At 45.0% G+C, this 26,086-nt stretch overlaps 1 protein-coding gene across 4 annotated transcripts in view; it reads left to right on the top strand.

The window, feature by feature from the left end:
- Window positions 1-26,086, top strand: part of DGKI (diacylglycerol kinase iota) — a 679,239-nt gene that overhangs the window by 255,753 nt on the left and 397,400 nt on the right. For 2 of the 4 annotated variants that reach the window (XM_078671815.1, XM_078671812.1), the window contains exons 16-21: window positions 6,373-6,428; window positions 9,724-9,786; window positions 10,233-10,306; window positions 14,589-14,700; window positions 20,642-20,841; window positions 21,158-21,274. In XM_078671815.1, the coding sequence (XP_078527941.1) occupies window positions 6,373-6,428; window positions 9,724-9,786; window positions 10,233-10,306; window positions 14,589-14,700; window positions 20,642-20,841; window positions 21,158-21,274 (622 nt within the window). The remainder of the gene's footprint in view (window positions 1-6,372; window positions 6,429-9,723; window positions 9,787-10,232; window positions 10,307-14,588; window positions 14,701-20,641; window positions 20,842-21,157; window positions 21,275-26,086) is intronic. The other 2 variants (XM_078671824.1, XM_078671828.1) reach the window with 1 other exon arrangement.

Raw genomic sequence — 26,086 nt, 5'->3', positions numbered from 1 at the left:
AAAAAAAAAGAGGTCTGAAAATGAATTTCCCATAGGAAACTATAGACACGGGTACAGCTCGAACTGCTGAACGGAATTACACCAACTTTGCCAAAAAGGTAGTGCTTGGTTCAGAAAGCGTTAAGTAGTTTCTGAGAAAATCAAAAAATAAACGTTTCGATATATAGAGGCGCGGTGGATCTCTCCCGAACACAAGCGTTATTCTGATTGGCTGTCAACACTCCAAACCAGGAAGTGTTGGCAGCCATCTTGTGACTCGGTAGAACCGAGTCACAAGAAAATAGAAAAACAAACGCGAAAAACAAGAAAATGGGGCAGGATAGAAACACCCTGACCCCATAGGCCTGCTCAGGGGGTCCCACAAAGACCCCCAGGGCCAAAAAAAGCATTTAAAAAAAAGGGAATCGGCCAAATTCGCTCTGGGTGCGCGAATCCGGCCGAGAAAATAACAAAAAAACGAAGCACGGACTCCGGCGCTTCGTTGTATTGAAGCCCCCGGGTGGGCCAGGGACCGCTACCTCCCCAGGGCTTGATTGATGAGTCCTGCAGCCCCGGGGCGCCACCCCCCCAGGGCTAATTTGTAAATGTGTGTGGGGGCCTCAAAGGCCCCCACAAACCCCGGGGACCACCACGCCCCGAGGCTTTCATTAATTATTTGCGGGGGCACACAGTCCCCCCAGCCACGGGGACCGCCACCCCCGGGACTTGTTTTTTTTTTTTTCTTCTTCTTTTTTTTTTTTTTAATAAATCTTTTTTACTAACGTTTCAGAAAACAGTGGTGGTCGTCACACTCGGACAATACAATACTTACAGTTGTATCTTAGGAAAGTCAAAGCATACAGGCCTTGTACATTTTAAAATACTCATTGCAGTTCATCACTAAACAGTCAACAATGCGAGTGGTTCGTCAACCGGAGTAATCTGGGGGGGTTCGCATATGTGGGGCTTGTTTTTTTAACAAAATATACCTGTGTGGGGTAGCTCGAGCCCTCCCCCCCCCACATGCACCGGGGACCGCCACCTCCCAGGGGCACTAAAATGCAAATTTGGGGTCCGTTATGGACCCCTGAGCCCCGGGGACTACCACCTTCCCGGGGCTTTGTAATTGAAGGGAGGGGGGCCTCCTGGAGCCCATGATGGCCCTGGGGACCGCCACCTCCTAGGGCCGGCTCCTGCTTGTGTCCAGGGGTGCCCACCCCGGGACACTGCTGTTTGCTATGGTAGGGCGGGCAAACGTTGCTTTGCTTCATTGCAGCGAGAGCAGGGAAACCTGCTCTCGCTACAATGAAGCAAAGCAGATTGCTTTTCCACACCGGGAGCTGCATGTGGAAAAGCAATGCCGGCTTCCGCAGCAGGCGACGAACCGGCAGGGACCGTGAGGGCATTGGGGCTCCCCCTACGGTCCCCAAAGGAGAGGGCCGGCCCCAGGGGATGGGGTCCACGAGGCCAGAAGTGGCCTGTGAGGGGGGCCCCCTCCCGAGTAAAAGAAAAAAAAACGAGGCAGAGGCCCGGGGGATGGGCCACGCAGCTCCCCTCCTTTAAAAATATAGTTAAAAAAAAATATATAGTGGCAATGCCTGGGTGATGGGGTCCCCGGGGCGGAAAATGGCTTCGGGAGGGGGCCACGCGGCCCCCTTCCATTTTTTACAAGTGAAATAAACCAATTAGGGTCAGGCCCTTGGGGATGGGGTCCCCAGGGCACAAAAAAGGAAAGGAAGGGGGGCCACACAGCCCCCCTTCTAAAAAGAAATTGTAAAAAAAAAGCAGGGATCGCGCCGGAGGCCCCGCCCCCTTTCAGCAACACTATACAAACGTGCCCTGTGGCGCGTTTTAAGTTGGTGAAATAATTCCCCTACAATCCTGAGGGTCCCTGGGGGGGAACTAGCCCACAAGGTACCTCCAGTTACCGCCACAGGGCTGCATTGCAGAGAGGTGGTCTGAGCCACGCCCCTTTTTACATCTCTCTGCAACGCAGCTCTGTGGCGCTTGTTGGAGGCAAAGTGGTGAAGAGAGGGGGCGAGGCCTGATGTGACATGTGTGCAAACAGGCCCTGTGGCGCGTTCTAAGTTGGGGAATTAATTCTCCTTCAATCCTGAGGGCCCCTGGGGGCCAACTAGTCCACCGGGAACCTCCAGTAAGCGCCACAAGCCTGCATTGCAGAGAGGTGGCCCAGGCCACGCCCCTTTTTACACCTCTCTGCAACGTAGCTCTGTGGCGCTTACTGGAGGTCCCTGGTGGGCGAGTTGGACCCCAGGGACCCTCAGGATTCAAGGGGATTTAATCCCCCAACTTAAAATGTGCCACGGGACGTGTTTTCATAGTGGTGATGGCAGGGGGTGGGGCCTGAGGTGACATGTGTGCAAACACGCCCTGTGGCACGTTTTAAGTTGGGGAATCAATTCCCCTTTAATCCTGCCCCTGGGGGCAAACTAGCCCACCAGGTACCTCCAGTAAGCGCCACAGGCCTGCGTTGTAGAGAGGTGGTCCAGGCCACACCACTTTTAACTCCTCTCTGCAACGCAGCTTGGTGACTCTTACTATAGGTACCTGGTGGGCTAGCTGGACCCCAGGGACCCTCAGGATTCAAGGGGACTTAAACCCCAACTTAAAATGCGCCAGGGGCACGTTTGCAGAGTGGTGGAGAAAGAGGGCATGGCCTTTGTCTACCTCTCACCAATCCCACTGCGTGGGGTTTACTGGAGGTAATAGGTAGGCTAGTTGGCCCCTAAAGGACCCCCAGCAGTGAAGGGGACTTCAATCCCCATCCAAGATCGTGCAAGGGAGCGTGTTTGTAGAGTGGTGGGCGAAGAGCGCGTGGCCTGGTATGAAAACTTACCAATGCTGTTGTGTGGGACTGACTGGAGATAATAGTTTGGGAAGTTGGCCCCCAAGGATGTCCTTGGGGGCCAACTACCCCTCTTGTTACCTCCAGTAAGTCCCACACAGTGGGATTGCTAACACGTCTTCGGAGGCCATGGCCCCCTTTCTCTACCCCTCTGCAAACGTGCCTCGTGGCAGACTACATGATGTGGGATGAAGTCCAATTTAGTCCTGAGGGAGTTTGGGGGCCAAGAATCCCTCCTGGTACCTCCTGTAAGTCCTACGCAGTGGAATTCCTGAGCGATGGTTGGACGCCCAGCACCCTTTCTCCACCACACAACAACCAGTTAAAGTAGCATATTTCTGCACCTCTGACTTAGAGGTAGTTTTAATCCCCCTGTCCTATTATGTACTAGGGCCTTACAGAGGAGGTCATGCTAATCACAGGGGTACCCCAACGCATAGTGTTCCCTAGTGTATGTAGGTGTTTTCACTGTATTCTAAGTGTCTTTTAGCATAGCACTGGTTCTAGGCCTGGTTAGTCAGAGTCAGTTACCACCAGTACCCGTGTGAAAAAGTTGTGGGCAAAGGATTATTTTGCAACAAGGCCTCTTTCTGCTCCTCTGTTGGTTCTTTCTGCACATTTCTTCTTCTTCCTGCACTTTTCTTCGTCTTTCTGGACTTCTGTTGCCTCTTTCTGCATTTGTCTTGCTTCTTTTTGTGCTTTTCTTCCTCTTTCTTCACATGTCCTACCTTTGTAGGCATAGTTAAAAATTAGCATTTAAAAAACCTTTGAAATTCACTGAAAAAAACCTAGATTTCAGGGACGTTATAGTTAGTTGGAGATTTCACTCGTATAAAACCATAGAAATTCGTCCGTTATAGTTAGTAGACCTAACTATAACTTGCGCCCCCGCAATGCACTGCTGATGACGTCACATATTACATCACTCATGACATGCTCAGTGACATCACTGATGACATCTCAAATGACATCACTGATGACATCATCCACGTGACCATCTAATGCACCTCCTCATGACCTAATTAAAACCTTTCATACGCCCACTCTAAAATACGGACCACCAATATCGAAACCATAGAGAGACCAATAGCAGTTAGTACATACCTGCTCAGTGATTCACACATCTACACACACATCTACCCGCTAACCCATACAGTCACTCATCCACACAGTCATTCATCTATACAGCCACTGATATATCCACTCATAAACCCATATAGACACTCGCACACTGCCACTCACCCAAAGAGTTACTCATACACCTGGTCAGTCATGCAAAGAAACTATCACACACCCATGTCCTGGCTTATACAGATATACACACACCACCACACTTATTTATACAGATACTAACACATACTTACTCTCTTGAACAATCTCTCATAGAAACACACACTCATCCATACAGATACTCTTGCAATCACTCACTCTCACATATACTCATTTATATACTCCAACACTCACATATACTGCTTTAAAACATATGTAGTTACTCACACATGCACCACTGAGATATCCATGTACTCACCAACACACCCATACCCACACTCATCCACCCATACAGGTGTTCCCTTATGCACTCTTGAACCTATACACCCAGTGAAACAACCACTCACATATCTAAGCACAGAGTCACACATACAAAGACACTCAAGACACCCATACAGATACTCAGACAACCAATAAATAACCAAAACTCATTTAGCTACTCACCAAGCTATGCAGCCGCTTTCACACTATCAGACTAATAAAGACATTCACAGAGTTTAGTCTGTAACCCATGCATTCAGTAAGACACATTTAATCACTCACTTATACAGTCAGTCACACACCTACTAAATCATCCATTCAGAGACCCATACACCCACTCATACTTCAATACATCTTGGCATATATATATATAAAACATATTTTTATACTTTATAGAAACATACATTCACTGGATGATGTCATCAGTGCTGTAATTTGAGATGTCATCAGTGATGTCATCAGTGATGTAATATGTGACGTCATCAGCAGTGCATTGCGGGGGCGCGAGTTATAGTTATGTCTACTAACTATAACGGCCGAATTTCTATGGTTTTATACAAGTGAAATCTCCAACTAACTATAACGTCCTTGAAACCTATTGGTTTTTTCAGTGAATTGCTAAGATTTTTTAAATGCTAATTTCTAACTATAACGTGTTTGAAACCTGTGTTTTTTTCCGTGAATTTATTTATATATATATATACATAATATTGCAAGGTTCCATATATATAGTCATATTTTCTTGCCTAAAGGGAAAGCAGAAAGCACAATAAGGGCTTCTTAGAGATGCCAATGAAAACCATTTCTAGATTACTCATGCACTGTTTATGACTCAGCACATTTAACAGAAGCCTATTTTGTTGGCTTTTTTCTATCAATCAATGTGTTAGTGGCTTTTTTCTTTCTCTCAAGTTTGTGCTGCCTACATCCTAGGCTGGCTCAGAGTCACTTTCACTATAGAACCAAGCCTTAAATAGATCAAAGTGCAGAATTTAACTTAAAGGATTCTTTTAACCATTGTCAGTAGACCAGAAATCACTGTCCTGGGGCGTACGAATCGCAGATCCCCGCATGGCAACTTTCTGGACCATATACAACACAGTCTTAACCACAAAGCCCACATGACAAGTCATGTACTGGGCCTAAAAAAGAGTGAATCCATGTATCCTTTTATGAAGCTTCTATTAACCAATAATGTCTTTTTAGATGTATTGAGCAGTTGCAAACCTACATGACAATTTGGAAATTGCACCCAGAGTGATGTCGATTTGCTCCAAAGCGAAGCGAAGAATCAGCTCAGCAGAAGGGTGATTTCATGCTGCAGAGTAATTCTTACTGAGGACCTTTACAAATATATTGGTGCACTCACCATAATTCTGCACACACTCCCATTGCTATAACATTATGCTATTATTAGCAACTGATCAAATGCAATAGAACAGGTTTTAAAAGTTAGGAACAAGCCACTTACCTCTTGAACAGTTATACACAAAATACAGGTGTTCAAAGACTCTTGGGCCCGATTCACAGAACTAACTTAAGACAAAATCCTAAACTTACTACTTTTGGTATTCACAGAAATTAGGATTTTGTCTTAAGACAAACTTAAGACAGACTTAGGACAGACTTATGACAGACTTAAGTTAGGATTGTGTCTTAAGTCTGTCTTAAGACACACTTAAGATAAAATCCTAACTTCTGTGAATACCAAAAGTAGTAAGTTTAGGATTTTGTCTTAAGTTAGCTCTGTGAATCTGGCCCACCATGTCTAATGGTGTGAAATAAATTAACCTTGGTAAAAAATGTGACATCAGCAGAGCTCTTCCTTCAGACAAATCAGATTTGCAAACTCTGGAACGTACATGTTTCAAACAACACACATGCTTCCTTGTCCTGTTTTTGTTTTGAGCCCTTTGTCGCTGAGAAGAAGAGAGTCTCCCTGGTAGCTCCTTCTGACCTTCTGCCATTTCATGCCTGCCTTTTACTTCTCATTGCAGAAGCCAACCCAGAGAAATTCAACAGCCGGTTTCGAAACAAAATGTTCTATGCAGGGGTGAGTCAATTTTACCACAAGTGCAGTGGAAACCAATCAATCAATCAATCAGGTCATTTGTAAAGCGCACTACTCACCCGTAGGGTCTCAAGGCGCTGGGAGGGGGGGGGGGTGCCGCTACTGCTCGAACAGCCAGGTCTTGAGCTTCTTCCTGAAGGAGAGGTGGTCTTGGGTCAGGCGCAGATTGGTCGGAAGTGAGTTCCAGGTCTTGGCGGCCAGGTAGGAGAAGGATCTTCCTCCTGTTGTCGCTCTTCGGATGCGGGGGACGGCGGCGAGGGCGTGGTTGGTTGATCTGAGGAGGCGCTTGGGAGTGTAGAAGTTGATCCGGTTGTTGAGGTAGCTCGGGCCTTGGTCGTGTAGGGCTTTGTGCGCGTGGGTGAGGAGCCGGAAGGTGATTCTCTTGTTGACCGGGAGCCAGTGTAGATCTCTCAGGTGTCCGGAGATGTGGCTGCGTCGGGGGATGTCGAGGATGAGTCTCGCCGAGGCGTTCTGGATCCGCTGGAGTCTCTTCTGGAGTTTGGCAGTGGTTCCGGCGTAGAGGGCGTTGCCGTAGTCCAGTCGGCTGGTGACGAGGGCTTGGGTGACCGTCTTCCTCGTCTCGGTGGGGATCCACCGGAAGATCTTACGTAGCATGCGCAGGATGTTGAAGCATGACGAGGAGACGGCGTTGACTTGTCTGGTCATGGAGAGGGAGGAGTCCAGGATGAATCCCAGGTTGCGTGCGTGGTCCGTCGGTGTGGGTGCGGTGCCCAGGGCGGGGGGCCACCAGGAGTCGTCCCAGGCGGAGGGCGTGGAGCCCAGGATGAGGACCTCCGTCTTGTCTGAGTTCAGTTTCAGGCGGCTGGTCGTCATCCATTCGGCTACGTCTCTCATCCCTTCGTGCAGGTTGGCTCTGGCGGTGGCGGGGTCGTTGGTCAGGGAGAGGATCAGCTGGGTGTCGTCGGCGTAGGAGATGATGTTCAGGTTGTGTTGGCGTGCGATGGCCGCGAGGGGGCTCATGTAGACGTTGAAGAGGGTTGGGCTCAGCGAGGATCCTTGGGGTACGCCGCAGATGACTTTGGTGGCCTCTGACTTGTACGGTGGTAGGCGGACTCTTTGTGTTCTTCCGTCGAGGAAGGAGGTGATCCATTCCAGTGCCTTCTCCTGGATTCCGATGTTGCTGAGGCGCTGTACTAGGGTGCGGTGGCAGACAGTGTCGAAAGCCGCGGAGAGGTCCAGGAGGATGAGGGCCGCTGTTTCTCCGTTGTCCATCAGAGTTCGAAGGTCGTCGGTGGCGGCGATGAGGGCGGTCTCGGTGCTGTGGTTCGCTCGGAAGCCGGACTGTGAGGGGTCGAGGGATCCATTCGTCTCGAGGAAGGCGGCCAGCTGCTTGTTGACGGTCTTCTCGATGACTTTGGCCGGGAACGGGAGGAGCGAGATGGGACGGTAGTTCTTGAGGTCGGTGGGGTCTGCTGTGGGTTTCTTGAGGAGAGCGCTGAGTTCGGCGTGCTTCCAGCTCTCGGGGAAGGTGGCGGAGTCGAAGGAGGTGTTGATGATGTCCCGCAGGTGGGGTGCGAGGACAGCGTCGGCCTTGTTGAAGACGTGGTGAGGGCAGGGGTCAGTCGGAGATCCGGAATGGATGGAGTTCATGGTGCGGATGGTGTCTTCGGTGCTGATCGGGGTCCAGGTGCGGAGGGTGGTGGATGGTGGCGTCGTTGCGGTTGTGGCTTGCGTTGGTTGGTTGTTGAAGCTGTTGTGTATGTCCGTGATCTTGTTGTGGAAGTAGGACGCGAGGGAGTTGCAGAGGTCTTGCGACGGGGTGATGTCGTTGTTTCCGGCGTTGGGGTTGGAGAGCTCTTTCACGATGTTGAAGAGTTCCTTGCAGTTGTGTGCGTTGTTGTCCAGCCGGTCCTTGTATGCATTTTTCTTGGTGGCGCGGATCAGTTGGTGGTGTCTCCGGGTGGCGAGCTTGAGGGTGGCCATGTTGTCCGTCGTTGGTTCCCTTCTCCAGGCTTTCTCGAGGGCTCGACAGTTCTTCTTGGAGCACTTGAGTTCGTCGGTGAACCATGGTGTTTTTCTGCTGCAGGATCTGCTGGGCGGGGTCCTCAGAGGGGCGAGTTCGTCCGCGCAGTTGCTGATCCACTTCGTGAGGTTGTCGGCGGCCTGGCTGGGGTTCGCTGAGTTGGCGGGCGGGTGCTGGCTCAGGGAGGCGGTGAGCTGGTCGGCTGTGATCTTGTTCCAGCTTCTTCGAGCAACCTGTTGCTGGAGGTGGTGGATCGTCGTTCTTCTGAAGGTGAAGTGGACGCAGCTGTGGTCCGTCCAGTGGAGTCCTGTTGCGTGGCTGAAGGTGACGTCTTTGCTGGATGAGAAGACGGCGTCGAGTGTGTGTCCGGCGAGGTGGGTGGGGGTGGTCACTAGTTGCTTGAGTCCGAGGTTGTCGAGGTTGTCGAGCAGGGTGATGGTGTTGCGGTCGTTGTTGTTCTCCAGGTGGAAGTTGAGGTCCCCCAGGAGGATGTAGTCGGCGGAGGGGAGAGCGTGCGGGCTGACGAAGTCGGCGATGTCCTCGCTGAATCGTGTGCGCGGTCCCGGGGGTCGGTAGATCAGGGTGCCTCTGAGGGTGGTCTTTGGGTTGGTGTGGATCTGGAGGTGTGGAAAGAGGAAGATGTCTTGGAAAATGCTAAAAAGATTCTGGCTGTGGCAGTTCACTTGGGTATATGACTGAGTGATGTTGAAGGGGACAGGTGGAGATGCTGTTGTCGCGAAGTACAACTGGTACATATTTACGCATAGAGTTAGATTTTAATAAATCAACAATATTATGGATTAAGAGATAGGAGGTGAGAAGATTCCAGAGGTAAGAGAAATTGAGGATCAGAGAGATTGATGTACAGATTAGTAACTGATTACGCATTAGTTAGCTAAATGGTTGGATAATGTCTATTTATGAACCTCGTCCTTCTACAATATTGTACTCAGAGTAGCTGTCTTCCCTATAAACAGCAGTATGCTTAGGTTAGCAGTGTGAGTGGACCTACAGATGCAATAAAGCCCCATGTAATAATACCATATTGTCTGTAAGGAACAAAGTGAAAACAAGCATCTTTTAAGGTCTGGATATTGCAATGAGGGCTGGGTGGAAGTTTCTCCATGCCATGTTAATGTATTTAGTTATATATCTGCTTAAAAACAACTTAAGGTGACTAAAGTCATAGAGTTGATGGAGGGGCACCGTACCATGTTGACTGACCCAATGGGTAAGCAAAACTGTGTTCTCACATTAGCTTCTTCTCTGCCCTCTCTCCATATGTATTTACAGGCCGCATTCTCCGACTTCCTGCAGCGAAGTTCCAGAGATTTATCAAAGCACGTCAAAGTTGTGGTAAGAGCTGCATGTGTGATAGACAACGAGAATTAGCTCTGATCTCTTTTATATATTGGGGATGGGGACAGAGATCATATGTGAGCAGATACACAGCCAAGAGACAATTAGAACCCCTTCAAAGATTTAAAGTCCTTTTGTGGACACAGTGGTTAAAATTGCCTAAATACGTTTAAGAAAAAGGCTTTAATATCTGCTAGAAAAGGAGGGTTGCCCATGAGAGAATGTTTTTACCTGCTGTGACTCTTGGGTCCTATTAATAGATGCTCTTCTTTGTTAATATAGTGATAACAAAACCCGCAGTTCTGTTGTTTTTATGTTTCCATGGTTATCACCTATCAGCCATCAGTATGACCTCTATTTAAAGCACTAGAAATTGACCATCCTAGAGATATATCAATATATTTCAAAACTTCCTCTCCGATTAAAATATGTTTATATTGCAGTGCGATGGCACAGACCTCACCCCCAAAATCCAAGAGATGAAGTTCCAGTGTATAGTATTTCTAAATATCCCCAGGTAAGAGACATACGCATAGTGTGTTTTGCTCTCTGTTATTTCTAAAGATATGTTGCCTTTGCTTTGATGGTTTGCTCAAGGATGTCTAGTCTCTTCTGCCCTTCACAGGATTTTATCACTGTTTTCCTAGACTGCTAATCATTAGTAAACTTTGTCACTGGTCTCTTCCTTTCAAGAGGTAACACACCCCTTTCCGCAGCACTTGAATGATTGATTGTACCTTTTTTGTCTCTATGTATGATTTATTTCTATCTTTTGTGATTGATAACCTCATTGCCAAATCAGTTTTTATATATCTTTGATAGAGAGGGAAATTATCAAACACTTTTTGTAACGGCTACTTACCTTTTTTCACTTTCATGTTCATTAAACGTATTCTCGAAATTAGAGTACCTGCCAGAATTGATCCTTGTACCTTTCTGTTCACTGAACTACTTGAATTCTCCATTACCTTGTTCCAGTGTATCAAAAACATTGATGTTGTGCTATTCCAATTTGCCTGCTCTACAACCCTTTCCCTCAATTTATTTATTCATGTTTTAGGGTATTTTTGTATCACAAACGTAGCCGAAAGGCAGAGAAACGCTTTACTTATTAAAAAAAAGTGGCAGAATGTAGAGTGGAGGATAGTCTGATGAGTACTAATCAGGGAGGTACATTCTGAAATCTGGAATGCAAGGCTGCGTAGATGCTTTTGAAGGTTTTTTTTAGAATGCGAGGCGGTCAGAATTTAGCCTTTCTTCAATCCATGGGTTGCCTAGCTCTCTGCCTTTGTTTATTTGCCTTAAACATTTTTTCTCATTGCCTTTGTGTTACTTGCAGGCCCAGATTTATAAAGGAGGTGCGCAACACATGGCAGCACCCAAAGGTACTGCACTGCATTGCGTAACATCGAGAGAGCAGGAGAGCGCCAAATCTACAGAGATACAGCACTCACTTTCCCTCTCCCTACACTGGTGCTGAAATTTGCCATTGAGAGCCACACACACACACCTTTGCGCCATAGTACAAGGGTGTGTGCATGAGTCCATCATAGGTTTTGTACTGGATGGGAACCCTTCCAGTAAACAAATACTGTGAGTAAACAAGTTTTAAAACTTTTCCTACTTTGTATGTGTGCTGTACAGTGCAGTACCCAAGCAAAGTCAGGAAAAAAAGGAAAACATCTCCTTTTAGCACCTGCTTTCCAGCAGCATTATTTTTGGTGCAAAACCCTGCCAACTAATATTAGTAGATAGGTTTTGATCTGAGTGCATGGGTGGTTGCATGGGGACATCCAATTATCACCCATGCAATGCCCTCATGACGCTAAGTAACTCAAAGCTGTGCGTTGGTTTGTAAATCCTCAGAAAGATTTTGTGACGGCTTTGCATTCACAGAGTAACACAAACCTGATGCAAAACCTTTGTAAATCCTGGCCACAGTCTTCTGTGTGCCCTGTCCTGAGTCACCATCTCTGTCATAATTTGCCCCTCCATTTAATAACCATCTTTTCATTACACCTTCACAATTGTCCTTTAAACTATGTACTCTCCATAGACTTGACAATAATCAATGTAGAGAGAGATATGAACACCATCATTGTTTCTGTTACCTATTACTGTTGCCTTAACTGATGGATTGCACGTTGAAGCTTAAATATATGGCTGGAAATCTTGGGTTGAGTATTTTATGTGAGGAGAGCTGACTTTCATATGCCAGAGTGAGATTTGTGCACCAAGAGTGTAACAACAAACGTGGCTTTCAGGCAAGGCATGCTGGTCTTAAAGAAAGGTATAAGGGATACCATTATAGCCACTTTTTCTTGTAAGATTGGTAGGTACATGGGTGGGTCACGTTCTATATGGGATGGTTAGATGTTGACTGTGAGGTCAAGAGCAGTGCTCTGAAGATAACAATTAGGTACTGTGGCTAGGTGTCATAATGCCACAGATTTCTGTTTTGTATAGTTATGACTTCAGACATACCTTGGTGAGCTCTTTGAAGTCAAATATTTGCTCATGCTGCTTAATATTCACAGTATATGAGTAGCAAAGTTTTTGGGCCATAGTTAGGTATGAAGAACAAGGGTCTATGCAGATGAGAACACAGATGAGAACACTGGAACTCTCAACAGGATGAATGCCTTTAGTCAAGTCCATCTTAGAGAAATGATGGACCAATGAGACTTACACAGAAATGAAGAGACATGATGGGAATAGATAAAGCTCTTTCTAATGAGGTCCATTCACATGGGAGATGATAGGCTGTAGAGAGGCCATATGATCCCAAATCCAAAAGCATGCTACAGGTCCATGTGTTCTCCACTTTTTGAGAAGGGAGACAGTGGGAACTATTAAGAAGTGACATGCTTAGCTAAGTGCACCCAGATGAAAATTGTGAGGCATTTGGAAAATACCCAGTCCACAGATCCCTAAATGAGAAATGTGATTAGCAATAGATTTAATTCCTTCATGAGGTCCATTCAGATGATTGTCTAAGAGGCAGCTGTGAAATACTCTTCACCTAGATCTCTTGTTAGGTCCACCCAGATGAGAAATGTGGGATCAAATGTGAATTACTCAGGTCAAAGTCCCTAGCCCGTTACACATGGGTGAGAGGATTCCAGAACAGACATCCATTTGTAGATCCACCAATATCCCTATGAGATCTACAGAGCCAATCAGAAAAGGCTCTGTCCACATATATTATAGCAAAACGCAGATAATGACATCTCCACACCAAGCTGGAAAATTAAATATAGACTTAAATTAAAGGTATTTAAAAGGCTTAAATTCACAATATTAAACACATTCACACTAAATGGCCACCTATGTATCTCTCATGTTGCAGATCACTAAGTTGGTCCAGTTAGTGGACTGCTAAATGGCAGCAGGGACTATGCAGGTCTTCAATCTGTATAGACATGCTGGGTTAGAACTGTGACAGATAATCAGAGAAATAACATTAGAGAGACATTTAGCTTGTGGCTGAGTAACTGCAAGGAAAGTAACTGGCAGGATGAAGTCAGCATAATAGATTGCATACAATTCTCATTTTAAGACACTATGGCATTGGTTTGGGTCACCTTATCTTCAAGGAATATTGCTAGGATTGAATAGTAGGCTGTAACGCACGGTTACTGGCTCAACCTTCCTAGGCCCAAAAATTGAGGTTACCACAGAGTGTCGCCTTTAATTGAGCACACCCAAGAGGGGACATCGTGTAACTGCCCTAACCATGTGACCTGCAACCAACCAAAAGTATTGTGGGTCGAGAGGTGGGGGGAAGATTTAGGGGTTGATTACGATGTCGTTCGGAAAACATTCTGACCGATTTGGTTTCGGAATGCTTTCTGACCGACTCCGGTTCTGCGAGTACGACTGACCGATTAGGATGCTTCAGGACAATGTGCGGTCCAACTCCCATTGACTTCAATGGGAGCCTGTGTTCCAACCGACTACACAGGCTCCCATTGAAAAAAGGGGTGGGTGTAGAAAATCGTGAACCCTGTGGCAGGCACCCCATAGTGCCTGCCCCACTATGCATGGTTAGAATGAGGGCTCCCATTGGTACCACCACAGGCCCCATTCAGAGGGCCCCAGGTAAAGGGGGGCCTGCTACGGGCTCCCAAAGTCAGATTCCGACAGCCGATCCTTGTCGCAACAACCAATTCGGAAAGGATGTCCGTATCCTACATTCTAATCGCTGGTTCGGAAACGCAGTCCGTAGACCGCAACGATTCTGATCCAAATGACTCGATTACTTCGAATGCCGTTCGGAACTGAGTCGGACAGTCCGCACGGTTTCCGAAAATCGAAATCAGTTGTTTGGAAATGTTTCCGAGTCGATCAGAAACAGGTCTTCCAAATCATAGTCGAACTAATCGAATCCCATTCGGAGTCCTTCCAGACGACATCGTAATCGACCCCTTAGAAGGAGACAATAGGGATTCAGGAGGGCTAGAAAGGAGTATAGTCCTAGCAAGGCTGAGTAGGATAAGAAAGGAATTTGTGAATTTGAGGTCAGCTAAAGAAGACTTTAAAATTCTCTGTTGCCATAAAATCAACGCAAAGTCAGAAAAATCCTTACAGGTAGGAAGATTATAATAGTTAAATTGTCTCTCAATGTTTTCTAAATGAAGCATTTTTACTCTGTTAACACCTTTTTCGTTGTATGTACAACTGATGAAAATATTCTTTCTTTGGCTGTTTCTTTTTAGAGATTAAGAACATTTCTCTTTCACTGGTTTTGTTGTATATGATTCCTCACGACTCATTGATTGCATGTCTCTTTGTTGCAGGTATTGTGCTGGCACGATGCCATGGGGAAACACAGGGGATCACCGTGACTTTGAACCACAGCGACATGACGATGGCTATATTGAAGTGATCGGCTTCACAATGGCATCATTGGTGAGTATTGCTATAGAGAGAGAGTGAGAGAGAGTATGGTACTTGAACATCAGCACCAAAATATGATCTGACCAAAATATTGTAGTCAAAATATCATGACTGTAAAAATATTGAGGGGCATATTGTAAGAATAGTTTTTTGCAATATTATCAGTGTTTAAAATTCTATTCATTAAATTATTGTGGCATTTAACATAGTAAGTGTTAATGTTGTAGTTTACATTTTTTTTTATTTAAGTAATTGTTTTGATATGTTTATTGTTTTGTTCATTTTTTATTTCATACATGTACATTTTTTGGGAGTTGCTGGTTTTGTTTGAGGGTTGAGAATGTAGTGCAAGAATCTACTTTTTTAAAACAAATATTTTGTAATACATATTTAAAATAGCTTCTAATTATCAAAATGTATATAATGTTACATTTGTTTAAAAGTTTTTTTATAAAACAGATTGTGTAGTTTATTGGAGATATGTGAGCAGGTTTCTTCGAGATGGAGATGTAATTATTGCATTTGTTGTAACAAATGCTAACTTTCTGGGGGTTGATATTTTTGTGGGTGCTGCTTCTTCTATAAATTATTGAATACATATTTTAAATGTTTTTTACTTTTGTGATTTATTTGTTTAAAAGTGATTTTTTTAATGTTGGTGTTTTTGTATTTGTGCTGGTTAATGTTTAATTTTATTTTTATGTTTCAATTATGGATTAAATGATTTAGTTATGTTTCAATTACAGTTTTTGTGATTTTAATTCAACTTAGATTATAGAAAGGCGATATGTTTATTTGTGGAGTTTAAATTTCAAATTTTGGAAAAACAAAATCTTGACATTAATTTGTGTACTATTGCTTCTAGTTTTTTATATGTTGGGTTGTTATTTGGTTACTTTAGTATGGAGTATATTTTGGTTATCTATTTTTAAATTAGATGTTATTTTATGTGAAACATATATATATATATATATATATAATATTTTTATTACATTGAATCTTCTCACATGATAGCTCCCACCCTTTTCTTAAATGTAAATAAGGTTTGTTAAATTAGAATTACATAAAAAACATACCATCCTCCCCGATATTCATTTATACTATAAGGCCGCTCAACTGCGAGTGCTTGTGGAATGGACGAAACATGAATCCGATAAGCATTGGCTACACATGAACCGTAGTGTGACCGGTCGCACTATATGGGACTTAATATGGCGCCCCAAGTGTGCTAGGCCCAAAAACACTTATATAAGCACTCCTACACGTACAACACTTCTGGTATGGGACTGGGTGTCGGGTGATGAGAGATGGACCTGCTTTCCCTCCCCCTTTACGCCCTTACATTTTAACCCCGCATTCCCTCCGGGACTACAGTCAGGACCATTCGATGCATGGCCGGAGGGGGGTTGTCTGGCCTTAACACATCTCTTCCATAACTATGATCCCCTCACCTTTGAAAGCTGTAAAAGGGAGTACAATCTACAGGAATCGGAGAGACACCATTACCACCAGCTCCTGCACTGGGCCCTTGCTCCGCAAGTACGGGAGGGGGCTACATGACCCTTGACCAAATTCGAATCCTTTCTCATTAAAGCAAAATCCATGAAAGGCACAATCTCCTTTATATACAAGTTTCTCCTTACTACTACACACGCACCCCGCCCCGTTACATGTCAATGTGGGAGGATATTCTTCAACGGGATATTACGGATGACGAGTGTCCCACTTGTGGTCCGATATCACAAAGTTTAATCACTCTGCCGACCTCAGGGAGGCACACCTTAAAACGATGATGGATTGGCACCTTTACCCTTCCAAACTTCGCAGAATCTTTCCTGGGTCCTCCGATAGGTGCTGGAGGGGCTGTGGTCTTCTGGGAGATTTCCAGTATATACGGTGGGACTGCCCTCACATCAGGCCATTCTGGGAAGAGATCCTTGCTCATATTAAAGACATGCTGGGCTATCCTATACCAACCAATATGGCTGAGGTGTTGTTGGGACTCCGGGACCTCTTGTTAGAACATCAAACACGGGCGGATAAAAAAATCATGTGGCTAGGTATTGGGGCTGCTGAGATCACGCTTGCGGCGGCGTGGAAAAAGAGAGAAACTCCGGCTATCTCCCTCTGGTACTCCAGATTATGGAGGCTTCTCAGTATGGAGCAGATGTCCGAAATTTTTAGGGATGACTTTAAAAACTTCGAATTCACTTGGGGTCCCCTGGTCACCTTCCTCTCTCGAGGTCTCCCGTCCGCTGTCTGCCCCGCCTCTGTTAGGGCGCTTCATCTTTTCCAGTTGTAATGTGCGACCCACCAAACAATCTGTAGCTTGCACCTTCTTATTTCTTTTTCTTTTTCTTCTTTTTTTTGGCAGCCATCTTGTACGGGGAGGGGGAGGGAGGGAAGGGTTGGTTGTTTCTTTTTTGGTTCAGTGCGCCACGGTTGGGAGCCATTATCCATCTGCTCTGGTACGACCTGTATAACCCCATCAACATAAATGGCCCTAAAGTACAGCTGCCTCACAGCCTAATGGGAAATTCATAGCATTCTTTGCCATTTTAAACGAAGAGTCCTGCGCCCAATTCTTTTAAATGTGCACTCCAATTGGGGTGGGCCGGGGTTTGTTTCCTGTGATGTTCATGACTCTTTAGGTCGTCAAGTTCTGCTATAATTCATTGTCATTCTTGTGTAACGAATAAGATAGTGCTATGATTTGTCGTACCTTGCAAAGAATTTCTACTAAAAAAATGTTTGACAAAAACATACCCTCCTCTGTGCAAATATATACACTTTTCGCAACATTTGTTGGAATAGAGTTAGAATAGTAAATGTCACCCTGATTTATGCACTTTCCCAATGTTTAGGTCTTGCTAGAGTCAGTGCAGGTGCTGCTCTTGCGAGACATTTGGTAGCTGCTTCAAAAAGCGCTACCTTGCCGGCCACCAGCGTGCTAGAATGTGCACAAGCGCGCGCGACGTGCACAGCACTTTTTCACGTCGCGCGCACCACTCGTGGTTTTTTAATTTTTATTGCCGCCCGGTGTTACTTTTATGGCTGCGCGGCCAAAGGAGTTATACTTACATATAGTGGCTGTCAGCCATCCCTCTTCATCCATTGGTCTGTTCTGCCAGTCACTTTTATATATATTGTATCTTCATTGGGGTCACACTGCACACTTTCTCTCCCTAGTTCAGTGGTGTCACTAGGCACGCGCTCACCTGCTCTTCATTAAACCAGCTTATTGGAAACTCTCCCCTACTCTCCGGGTCCTGTCTCCATTTCACCTGAATAAAAAATGCGCACTCTCTTCCAGTCTGGTGATCTCACTATGTGCTGCCTGGTGTCAACAATGAGACGACATACATTCTTTCTCTTGCCAATAACGTGCTATAATTGTTCTTCTTCACTATAACACTGCGTGTGTGAGGCGCGCCTGTCTTTGAATGTACGGGTGAGGGGCCGGGACAATGTGCGCTGGCCCGTGATAAAAGCACGCTACGATAGGCTTCCTCCCACTGACGACAAATCAAACAAATCAATGTGTTCATATCGTGTTGTATCGTAAATTGCATTTATGTACCTTTTACTACCACTTGTAACCTGGCTACCCATCAGTGCACGTTCTCTCCATGACCCGTCCCCAGTGCACTCTCTTTCTCTCTGGAGAAAGTAGTCTGCCGCAGCTGTCCACAAAATGCACCCCCTCACACAGCAGATCACCTGCCGCCTCTCTACAGCACTTAATTTGTGCCGGTGGTAGGTACCGGGACTCATTTTTTGGTACCCGCAATCCCTTCTCATCATCAGAGTTTGATCCAGATCAAGGGGTTGGAAATACGGAAATAAGGAGGATGAGAAATATATTAAAACAAGCATTGGCATAGCCAATAGGTCTCGCCGCTTAGCCATGCAACAGTTGAATATTGTGCTGCATAACTAAATACTTAGAAGGTCCCAAAAGCGAGATCTATTGGCTATGCCAATGCTTGTTTTGAGTTTGAGTTAGAATAATAAATCTCACCCCTTTACATTATTCACTACCCACATTTCAGTTGAATTGGAGTTCGAATTTTATATTTCACCCTCCAATTTATCTCTCTTCCCAATGTTGCGAGACTGGAGTTAAAATCTTTAGTCCCCCTTAAAATTAATGACGTTTGCACAATAGTTGAGGGACTGTAGGTACAGTAGTAAATGTAACCCCTTTTAAACCCTTTAATTCAATTTTCCCAATGTTGTTGCCCTAGGGAAAGAATAATAAATCTGGACCCCCCTCCCTGTCAAATTATGTATTTTTATAGTGTTTACCTTATTTAAATTAAAATATTATATTTTTAAAAATGTTGTTGTTTATTTTGGTGGTTGTAGTTTGATTTTAAAAAATATTTTATAAATGTCTTTATTTATGAAATAATTTATATATTTACAAGTTTTTTCTTTATATGTGTATTTTATATTGTTACATAATTAACAATTAAATGTTTCTATGTTGGTAATATGATTTTAAATACATTAATGCAGCTTAAAATGGGTTTTGTCACAATTTTATAAGTAAAGATTATTGTTAGGTTAAATGTCAAATGTCAAACGTTCTTATATAGCGCACAAATCACCGTGAGGTCTCATGGCGCTAGCAGCAGACGAAACGGTAGATCAGACAACAATCCGCAACTAGTGGCTACTAAGAAAAAAGCCACATTTTGAGTATCTTACTGAAACATTTGTGTTCAGTAGGGAAAGAAATGTGTTCGGGAAGTTTAAACAAATGTGTGTTAAAAAACCAATAAAAAGAAATTTGTTATTTTTTTATTTATTCTTTTAAAATATGTAATATGTATTTTATATAATTTTCTTTTAATTACAAACATTAACTTTTCTATATGTTTATAGGTATTATAAAACAGTATTTGTTAATGCTGTTTAATAAAGTATTTTTTGTTATTTTCATACACAATGTTTTATAGATATTGTGTCTGTTGTTCTTTTTTAAATACCATGTATTCATAGTAGATATGTTTATATTTATTATGTTTTTAATCTTAATATTTTTGTTGTTGCTAATTTTGAATTGCACGTTAGAAGTACAGGATATGGGCATTTTGGCCTACAATGATTTCTCCAAGCTATTTTGATTGATATACTGAAATGCAAAGGTACAGAGTAAACTTGGTGTTTGAGGATGTAGAGAAAATGCAACGCAACTGCTTTCTGCACAAACTTTATGTTAAGATTGTAAGTGCACTCTCTACTCATTATGAGTATGAAGACGGACATGTGCTCTAATTCTGCGAAGGATGCAGATCTCTACTACTTCAAATACTAACGGCATCTGAATCTCCGGCACAGGGACAGAAATAATACATGATTTGCAGGAATAACACAACATAATCTTAGTTTCCGCAATGTTCACACATGTTTTCCTCACAATTCCACCCAGAGACTTTTTCTACTTGCAGGAGATGCAGTGTTCATGTTAAACACTCCTTCTATGCATAGTTACAGTGGATCTTGGAATACTGTTAAGACTGGAGATTCTCAGCAGTAGTAATGCAGGCTTATTTGCTGTATTGTTTATATGGCTACAGATTTTTTTTTTTTTACTTATCTCAAGGACTAACTTTAAATGCACATAATGTATGTTATATGTACCAACAGCTCATTGGGAAAGTGAAAAGAATGCTAGGTTGCATAGCACAGGCATGCTTATGAATGTTCATCCATCAATTTTCAATGTGCCTGTGTAACTTTACCACTGTTGGAATGAATGTATTCTTATTTTCATTTTTTTAAAGCTCACAAAAATATCCTTGTAATAAAAGTAAAGTGGAGATTCAGTATACGCCTTCTTTTGCCTCTAACATTTTACGTCTTTTGCTTTTCAAAGTTAGATGTTATGCTGATACCCCTTGAAATCCAGTGCACTAAGCTATGGATGACTTATATGATTTTGCAGGCTGCCCTTCAGGTTGGAGGCCATGGAGAGAGGCTGCACCAGTGCCGGGAGGTTACGTTACTTACGTATAAGGCCATTCCAATGCAGGTGGACGGCGAGCCTTGCCGTCTAAACCCCTCCCTTATCCAAATCTCCCTCCGGAATCAGGCTAACATGGTGCAGAAAAGCAAAAGAAGGACATCAATGCCACTGCTGAATGAGTGAGTGTCACCAATTACAGTAACATGTATGGGGATTGAAAAGCACATTGGGGTGTCCATGGAACTTTTAATCAGGATGGCTAATACTGTATGATGTACTATAAACATGCGTCAAATCAATATAAATGTCATTGATAGCTCAGTCAAGGCTATGGGATGTCCAATTTGCAGCTGAATTTGAGTGTCTTCTTAATTACCATAAATCAGGTACGCTCGGTGAGCAAGAGAGGGCAAGGGCAAACTTAGAACTGCAACTAGTCCTGGCAAAATATTTAATTCCTGATGGATACTTCTAACTGCAGATTCCTCATCTTAGAATATCTCCCAGGCACCAGACTGTATGCAGAGAGTTTTGTAGCAGTGCTCCCACGTGGCATTCTACGGCTCCACCCTGGCTTCATACCTCCGAGGAAATGATGGAGCGGACCCACATGTAAGTGCCACCCCTGCACCCTGACTCTAATTTCTTTCTTTCTGCACCTTCTGATTCGAATCTGAAGTTCTGCTCCCAACTTTGTCCAGTGGCGGCTTCTTCATTTGGGTGGGGGAGCGTAGCCCCCTGCCTACTGCGAGCCTCGCAGGAAAACTAAAATGGCAATGAGAAGATTTAATTGCCATTTTATTTTTCCAATGTGCACAGTCACCACACTGCAGCAGCCAGCCTTCCCCGAGCCCAAAGACATGCGGGGCATGTCCTCTGACAGTAGCTGTGGCTGGCTTGATGCTCCAAAGTGCGCATGTCACTTTGGCCGTCTGTCTTGCACTGGCCAAAGACACATGCACACTCTGAAGCTCTCCACCTAGCTGTCTTAGACAGCTAGGTGGAGACCATACACAGGCGGACAGGGCCTAAAGGAGCATCCAGCCAGCCTGCTCCATCCAATCCTGACGCTGCTCTCACAGCATGAGAGCAGCACGGGAATTGGTTAAGAGAGTTGGTTGGGCCCATGCTGGAGTGGAGAAAAAGATCAGGAGGAGCAAAGATGTGCAAGCCAGGTAAGCTACTTATTTTTCTTTTTTCTTTTCCTTCTGCCCTCTACTTTCATCCCTCACCTCTCCACTCGGACGCTATGACACTGGCAGCGGCGGTTTGGCTGCCCCGCATGTCGGGTGTCTGATAGAGACTTCTGACTGCAGGTTCCTCATCTTTTGAATATTTCCCAGGTGTCAAAATGGAATCCGAAGATTTATCAGCAGTACCTTGGTGCACCAAAAGGTGAGGCCGTGTGGCTGTGCACCAACACCGTTCAGTTCCAGAAATTACGTGGGGAGCCTGTATAGGTGCCACTTCTGCACTTACCTGATCTTTCTTCCTGTGCCAACAAACGCGGATTTAGAGATCCAAGTCTCTATGAGACTTAACTTGATTTTTTCCAAAATGTTTTAGTGTACAAGGGATGTCAACCCCTAAAACGTTATGTTTGAAGCCCTGTTAAGACTGTCGCAAACAAATGTTTGTGATACATTCTATTAGGTGTGCCTATGGTGCTTGGCGATGCGGCGAACTTTGACCACGAAGGCCATCAAGGAATGTGACGCACATCTCTGTCACCAAGCACAAAGAACCTCCTCTTTGGGACCATTCTAAATCATGCACTGTTCCCATGGTTCGTTCTCGGTCCAGCTTCCATTCCTGGAGTCGACGGAGCAACTCCAGGGATCTGTCCTCATCGTGCTCCAAGTCTTCAGGTAAGTATAAAAATATATAAAGTTTAAGCAGGGCTCTGGTCCCTCGCCCAGTTGCCTTTGCATGATCAGACATGGGGGCAGTGCTATGCTTGTCGATCTCACTCCCAAAATCATCGAAACAAATCTAAAATACAGTATTTGTAAAGTGCGAACTACTCACCCTTACGGGGCTCAAGGCGCTGGGGGCCATTGTGAAAATTAAGTGAGCTATTGCCCAGAGTCACATGGTGCTGAGCTGATCTGCCGCCGGGGATCAAACCGTGAGCCATGTGCTCCGAAGTCAGCTGCCCTGGCCGCGGGACCACACCTCTCCACTACTCTCCACTGACTTTGGAAGCAATTCCACAGCTGTTTGTGGCACAACCAAGGTTTCCAGGGCCTTCATCCACAATTCGTCAGATCAAAGAGTTCTGTACTGCCATGCTCCATCTCTTAAGATCTCTGCAAACTCCCTCTAGTGTGCCCTCAGGCCTCATGGAGCCGAAAGAATCTCTACCTGGAATACTGCAGGCGGGTTCGCCTTCTGCACCAGGTGGGCCCTTCAAACGCATCTTAACTCCGGCTCCTCTCCTGGCTCTGTTTCTTATGTTAAAACCCTCGCATGCCCCAGGCACATTGATACCGATGCCAACGTTGGCACCTCTTCTTTCCAATGGCAAGTCGGCACCAGTCAGACCTCATTGGAAGTAGCACCATAATGCAACCAGAGCACCATTTTCACCCCTGGATCTTCAGCCCCTTAAGCAGCTACAGGCCCATCACCACTCTTTGCTTTCCATTTTCAGTACCGGTTCAGACTATGATTATGAACCGCTCCCTATCAAGACAACAGTTGGTATGAAGACTTACAAGAGGCTAGTGGCCTTGATACCTCACCAGAAATGGCACTGTTTCCCTACTTCCTACGCCATGGTTATGCATAAGGTCGCCGAAGTTCTCGGCCTACAGCTTCCTACCCTAGAGGTCAACATGAATTTTTTAAGTTCTCCAGCTTGGGCAGACATTTTCGGACTCTCTCCTGATCCTCAATGAGGCAATGATGGACACCTTATTAGATGCGTGTGCACCATGGTCCGGTTGCCGGTAAATCATCCAGTTGCCAGGCACCATCACCCTGCTGCATCTGACCTGTCTTTCCTTTCTCAGCATCCCTCAACTGCCAGCCTTGTGGTGGAGGCCTCCACAATTTGCTCCAACCGCAATACATTTATATTTACTCCCCCTCACCGGCAATCTAAAAGAGTACATCTAGTAGCTCAGACAGCCTCAAAAGCAACTGATGTCAGAGGGCAGGGGTGTCACCTATATAGGCTCCTCACGTCACTTCTGGAACAGAACAGGCCTGGGTGTTGCTGAAAAATCTTCTGGATTCAGTCTGACGCTTTTGGAACATTCAAAAAGTGAGGATTCTGCAGCTAGATAGTCTTTACCAGAAACAGCGTTACCAAAAGTAAGTAAGTTGTTCTTTTCGATGAATCTAAAACTTTTTCCACAGTGTGCTAGTGAATAGTGCCCCCCACCGGAAACAACAGGATTCAAGGTGTAGTACAACTGCAGGAAGCACAAGTCGGTAACGGGCCTGACAAGTTGTGCATTTGGTTCCTGGGCTCTAGACATGACTCGGAGTTAAGTGATAAGTGGGCCCTCATGCATCCGAAGAAGATTCGAGACTGGGAGGTGATTACATATGTCACCAGACACAAGAAAAAGTCACAATCCTGTTCCAAGCTATGGGCCTGGTCCCAGTCCCGGTCATGGGCTGTTATTGTGACTGCTCCACTTCCCTCTTGAAGTCCTCTGGTGAGTTGAAATTCAAGTCCAAGTGCAAGCATAAAAACGTCACGCTGTACTTAACCCCTTCCTGCCAGTCTTGCTCAGAAGACAATGCTCAAGAGCGTCACAATCTCAGTTGCACTCCGTCAAGGTCACTGACCATTGAGTTGATCTCAACTTGTCCAGAGTTTCCCTGGTCATCGTTGACCCCGCAGCAGATCTAAGCCTTTAAGGAGGCCATGCTGCAACCTATCAGTGTGCTTCCGGCTCCGTGTGGTGTGCCTTCGGGCCCCAAGGAACCCCAGAGGCCTCCGGTCGGGATACCTATGTCATTTTCCTCCTTGGCTCCATCTGTCCTCTCAGGACCTGTTTCTGGGCACATAATGACTCTAGTTCGGACTTCCACTCCAGCTCAGAGATCCACACTAGTTCTAACCACCCAAAAACTGATGCCAACCCCACTGGTACCAGGCAGATGGTCTACTCATGACTCCAATGTCAGATCCTGAACTGACATCAGCTAGAGATCGACCAATGTTGTGCAGAGAGATTACAAAAGCACAATCTGTTATCATGCACTGTAATCCGAACCCTGTGCCTTTATTGCTTTGTAGCTACTAGCAGAGGTTCAATTATCTTTTAGGCTCTGACTCTGATTCTATGCCATTGCTATGTTCTTCCCGGGATATTGAGGATGATGATGGTGAGGAGGATGGCTTGCTCTCCCCCATTACAATGATAAAGCCATATACCTTGATTTGCAAAAGGTCAATGGGCTTGATAATCCCCCTGAGACAAAGTTTGACTTGCCTTAAGAGCCATTAACAGAAGAGAGTGCCTTATTCGCAGTGTTATTACGGATAGAAGCCAATGTACTAGAACTACAGCTGCCCTCTATTGAGTCTAAAACAAATATTTTTATGGAAATTGTACAGCCTGGATCAGCAACATCTGATCCCTTGCTTCCATTTAATGATGGCCCCACAGATTTTCTAATGGCTACCTGTTCAAAATCATTATCTTGCCCGTCAGTTAGCCAGCAAGTGGCCAGACGTCAAAGACCGGCACCTGGTGATCCAGATTTTCTTCTTCAGATGCAGGCCTTGACCATTGAGATGAACCATAACTTATTTTTAGCCAACCCTCAGGATGGAGAATCCAAAAGGAATTATGCTTCCTGGAAAATTACGTTTTCCTTGCTCAGCTTGGCACTGTGATCTGGAAACGCAATCTGTCTGTAGGGCCAATACACACATCCACTTGGGACATGCCCAGCAAAAGCATCCTAGCAGTTCCAGAGTATTTTTGGGTGTTCTCTAGCTCGGATGACAAATGACGGGCAGGATGTGGCCAAATATGTAATCGTGCAAGTTTTGATACCACAGACTGCATTATTGACCGGGCGGTTTCCTTTGTAGAGGTTCTTGGGTGAGCTCCACCAGATACTCCAGTGATATACAGGCTTTGCCAATGCGTGTACCGTTTGATGCGTCTAGTCTCTTTCAAAAGAAGGTGGACTATCCTTTAGAACCTGTTTTTGACAGGCGAGTTACTGTGTGCTTTTTAGACTTTTGACCCCTGTCAAAAAATGTCCCCTTCAGTTCTTGAAATTTAGGGGCTTTTCTAGAGAGCTGACTGAAGATGCATTAGACAGCCCTGTCAGTCGCGGCGGTGGACGCAGTGCCATCAGACAATGCACAAGCCAACAGGGGTGTGTTTCCTCCATCTCAACTTCCCTTGTTATAGTAGCCCACAAACCACTTTAGTTTGCACACAGCAAAGC

Source organism: Lissotriton helveticus, chromosome 1_1, assembly GCF_964261635.1.
Source record: "Lissotriton helveticus chromosome 1_1, aLisHel1.1, whole genome shotgun sequence".
NCBI classification, from domain to species: domain Eukaryota; kingdom Metazoa; phylum Chordata; class Amphibia; order Caudata; family Salamandridae; genus Lissotriton; species Lissotriton helveticus.
Note: the sequence above shows the minus strand (reverse complement) of the source record. Positions and strands in the feature narration are given on the sequence as shown.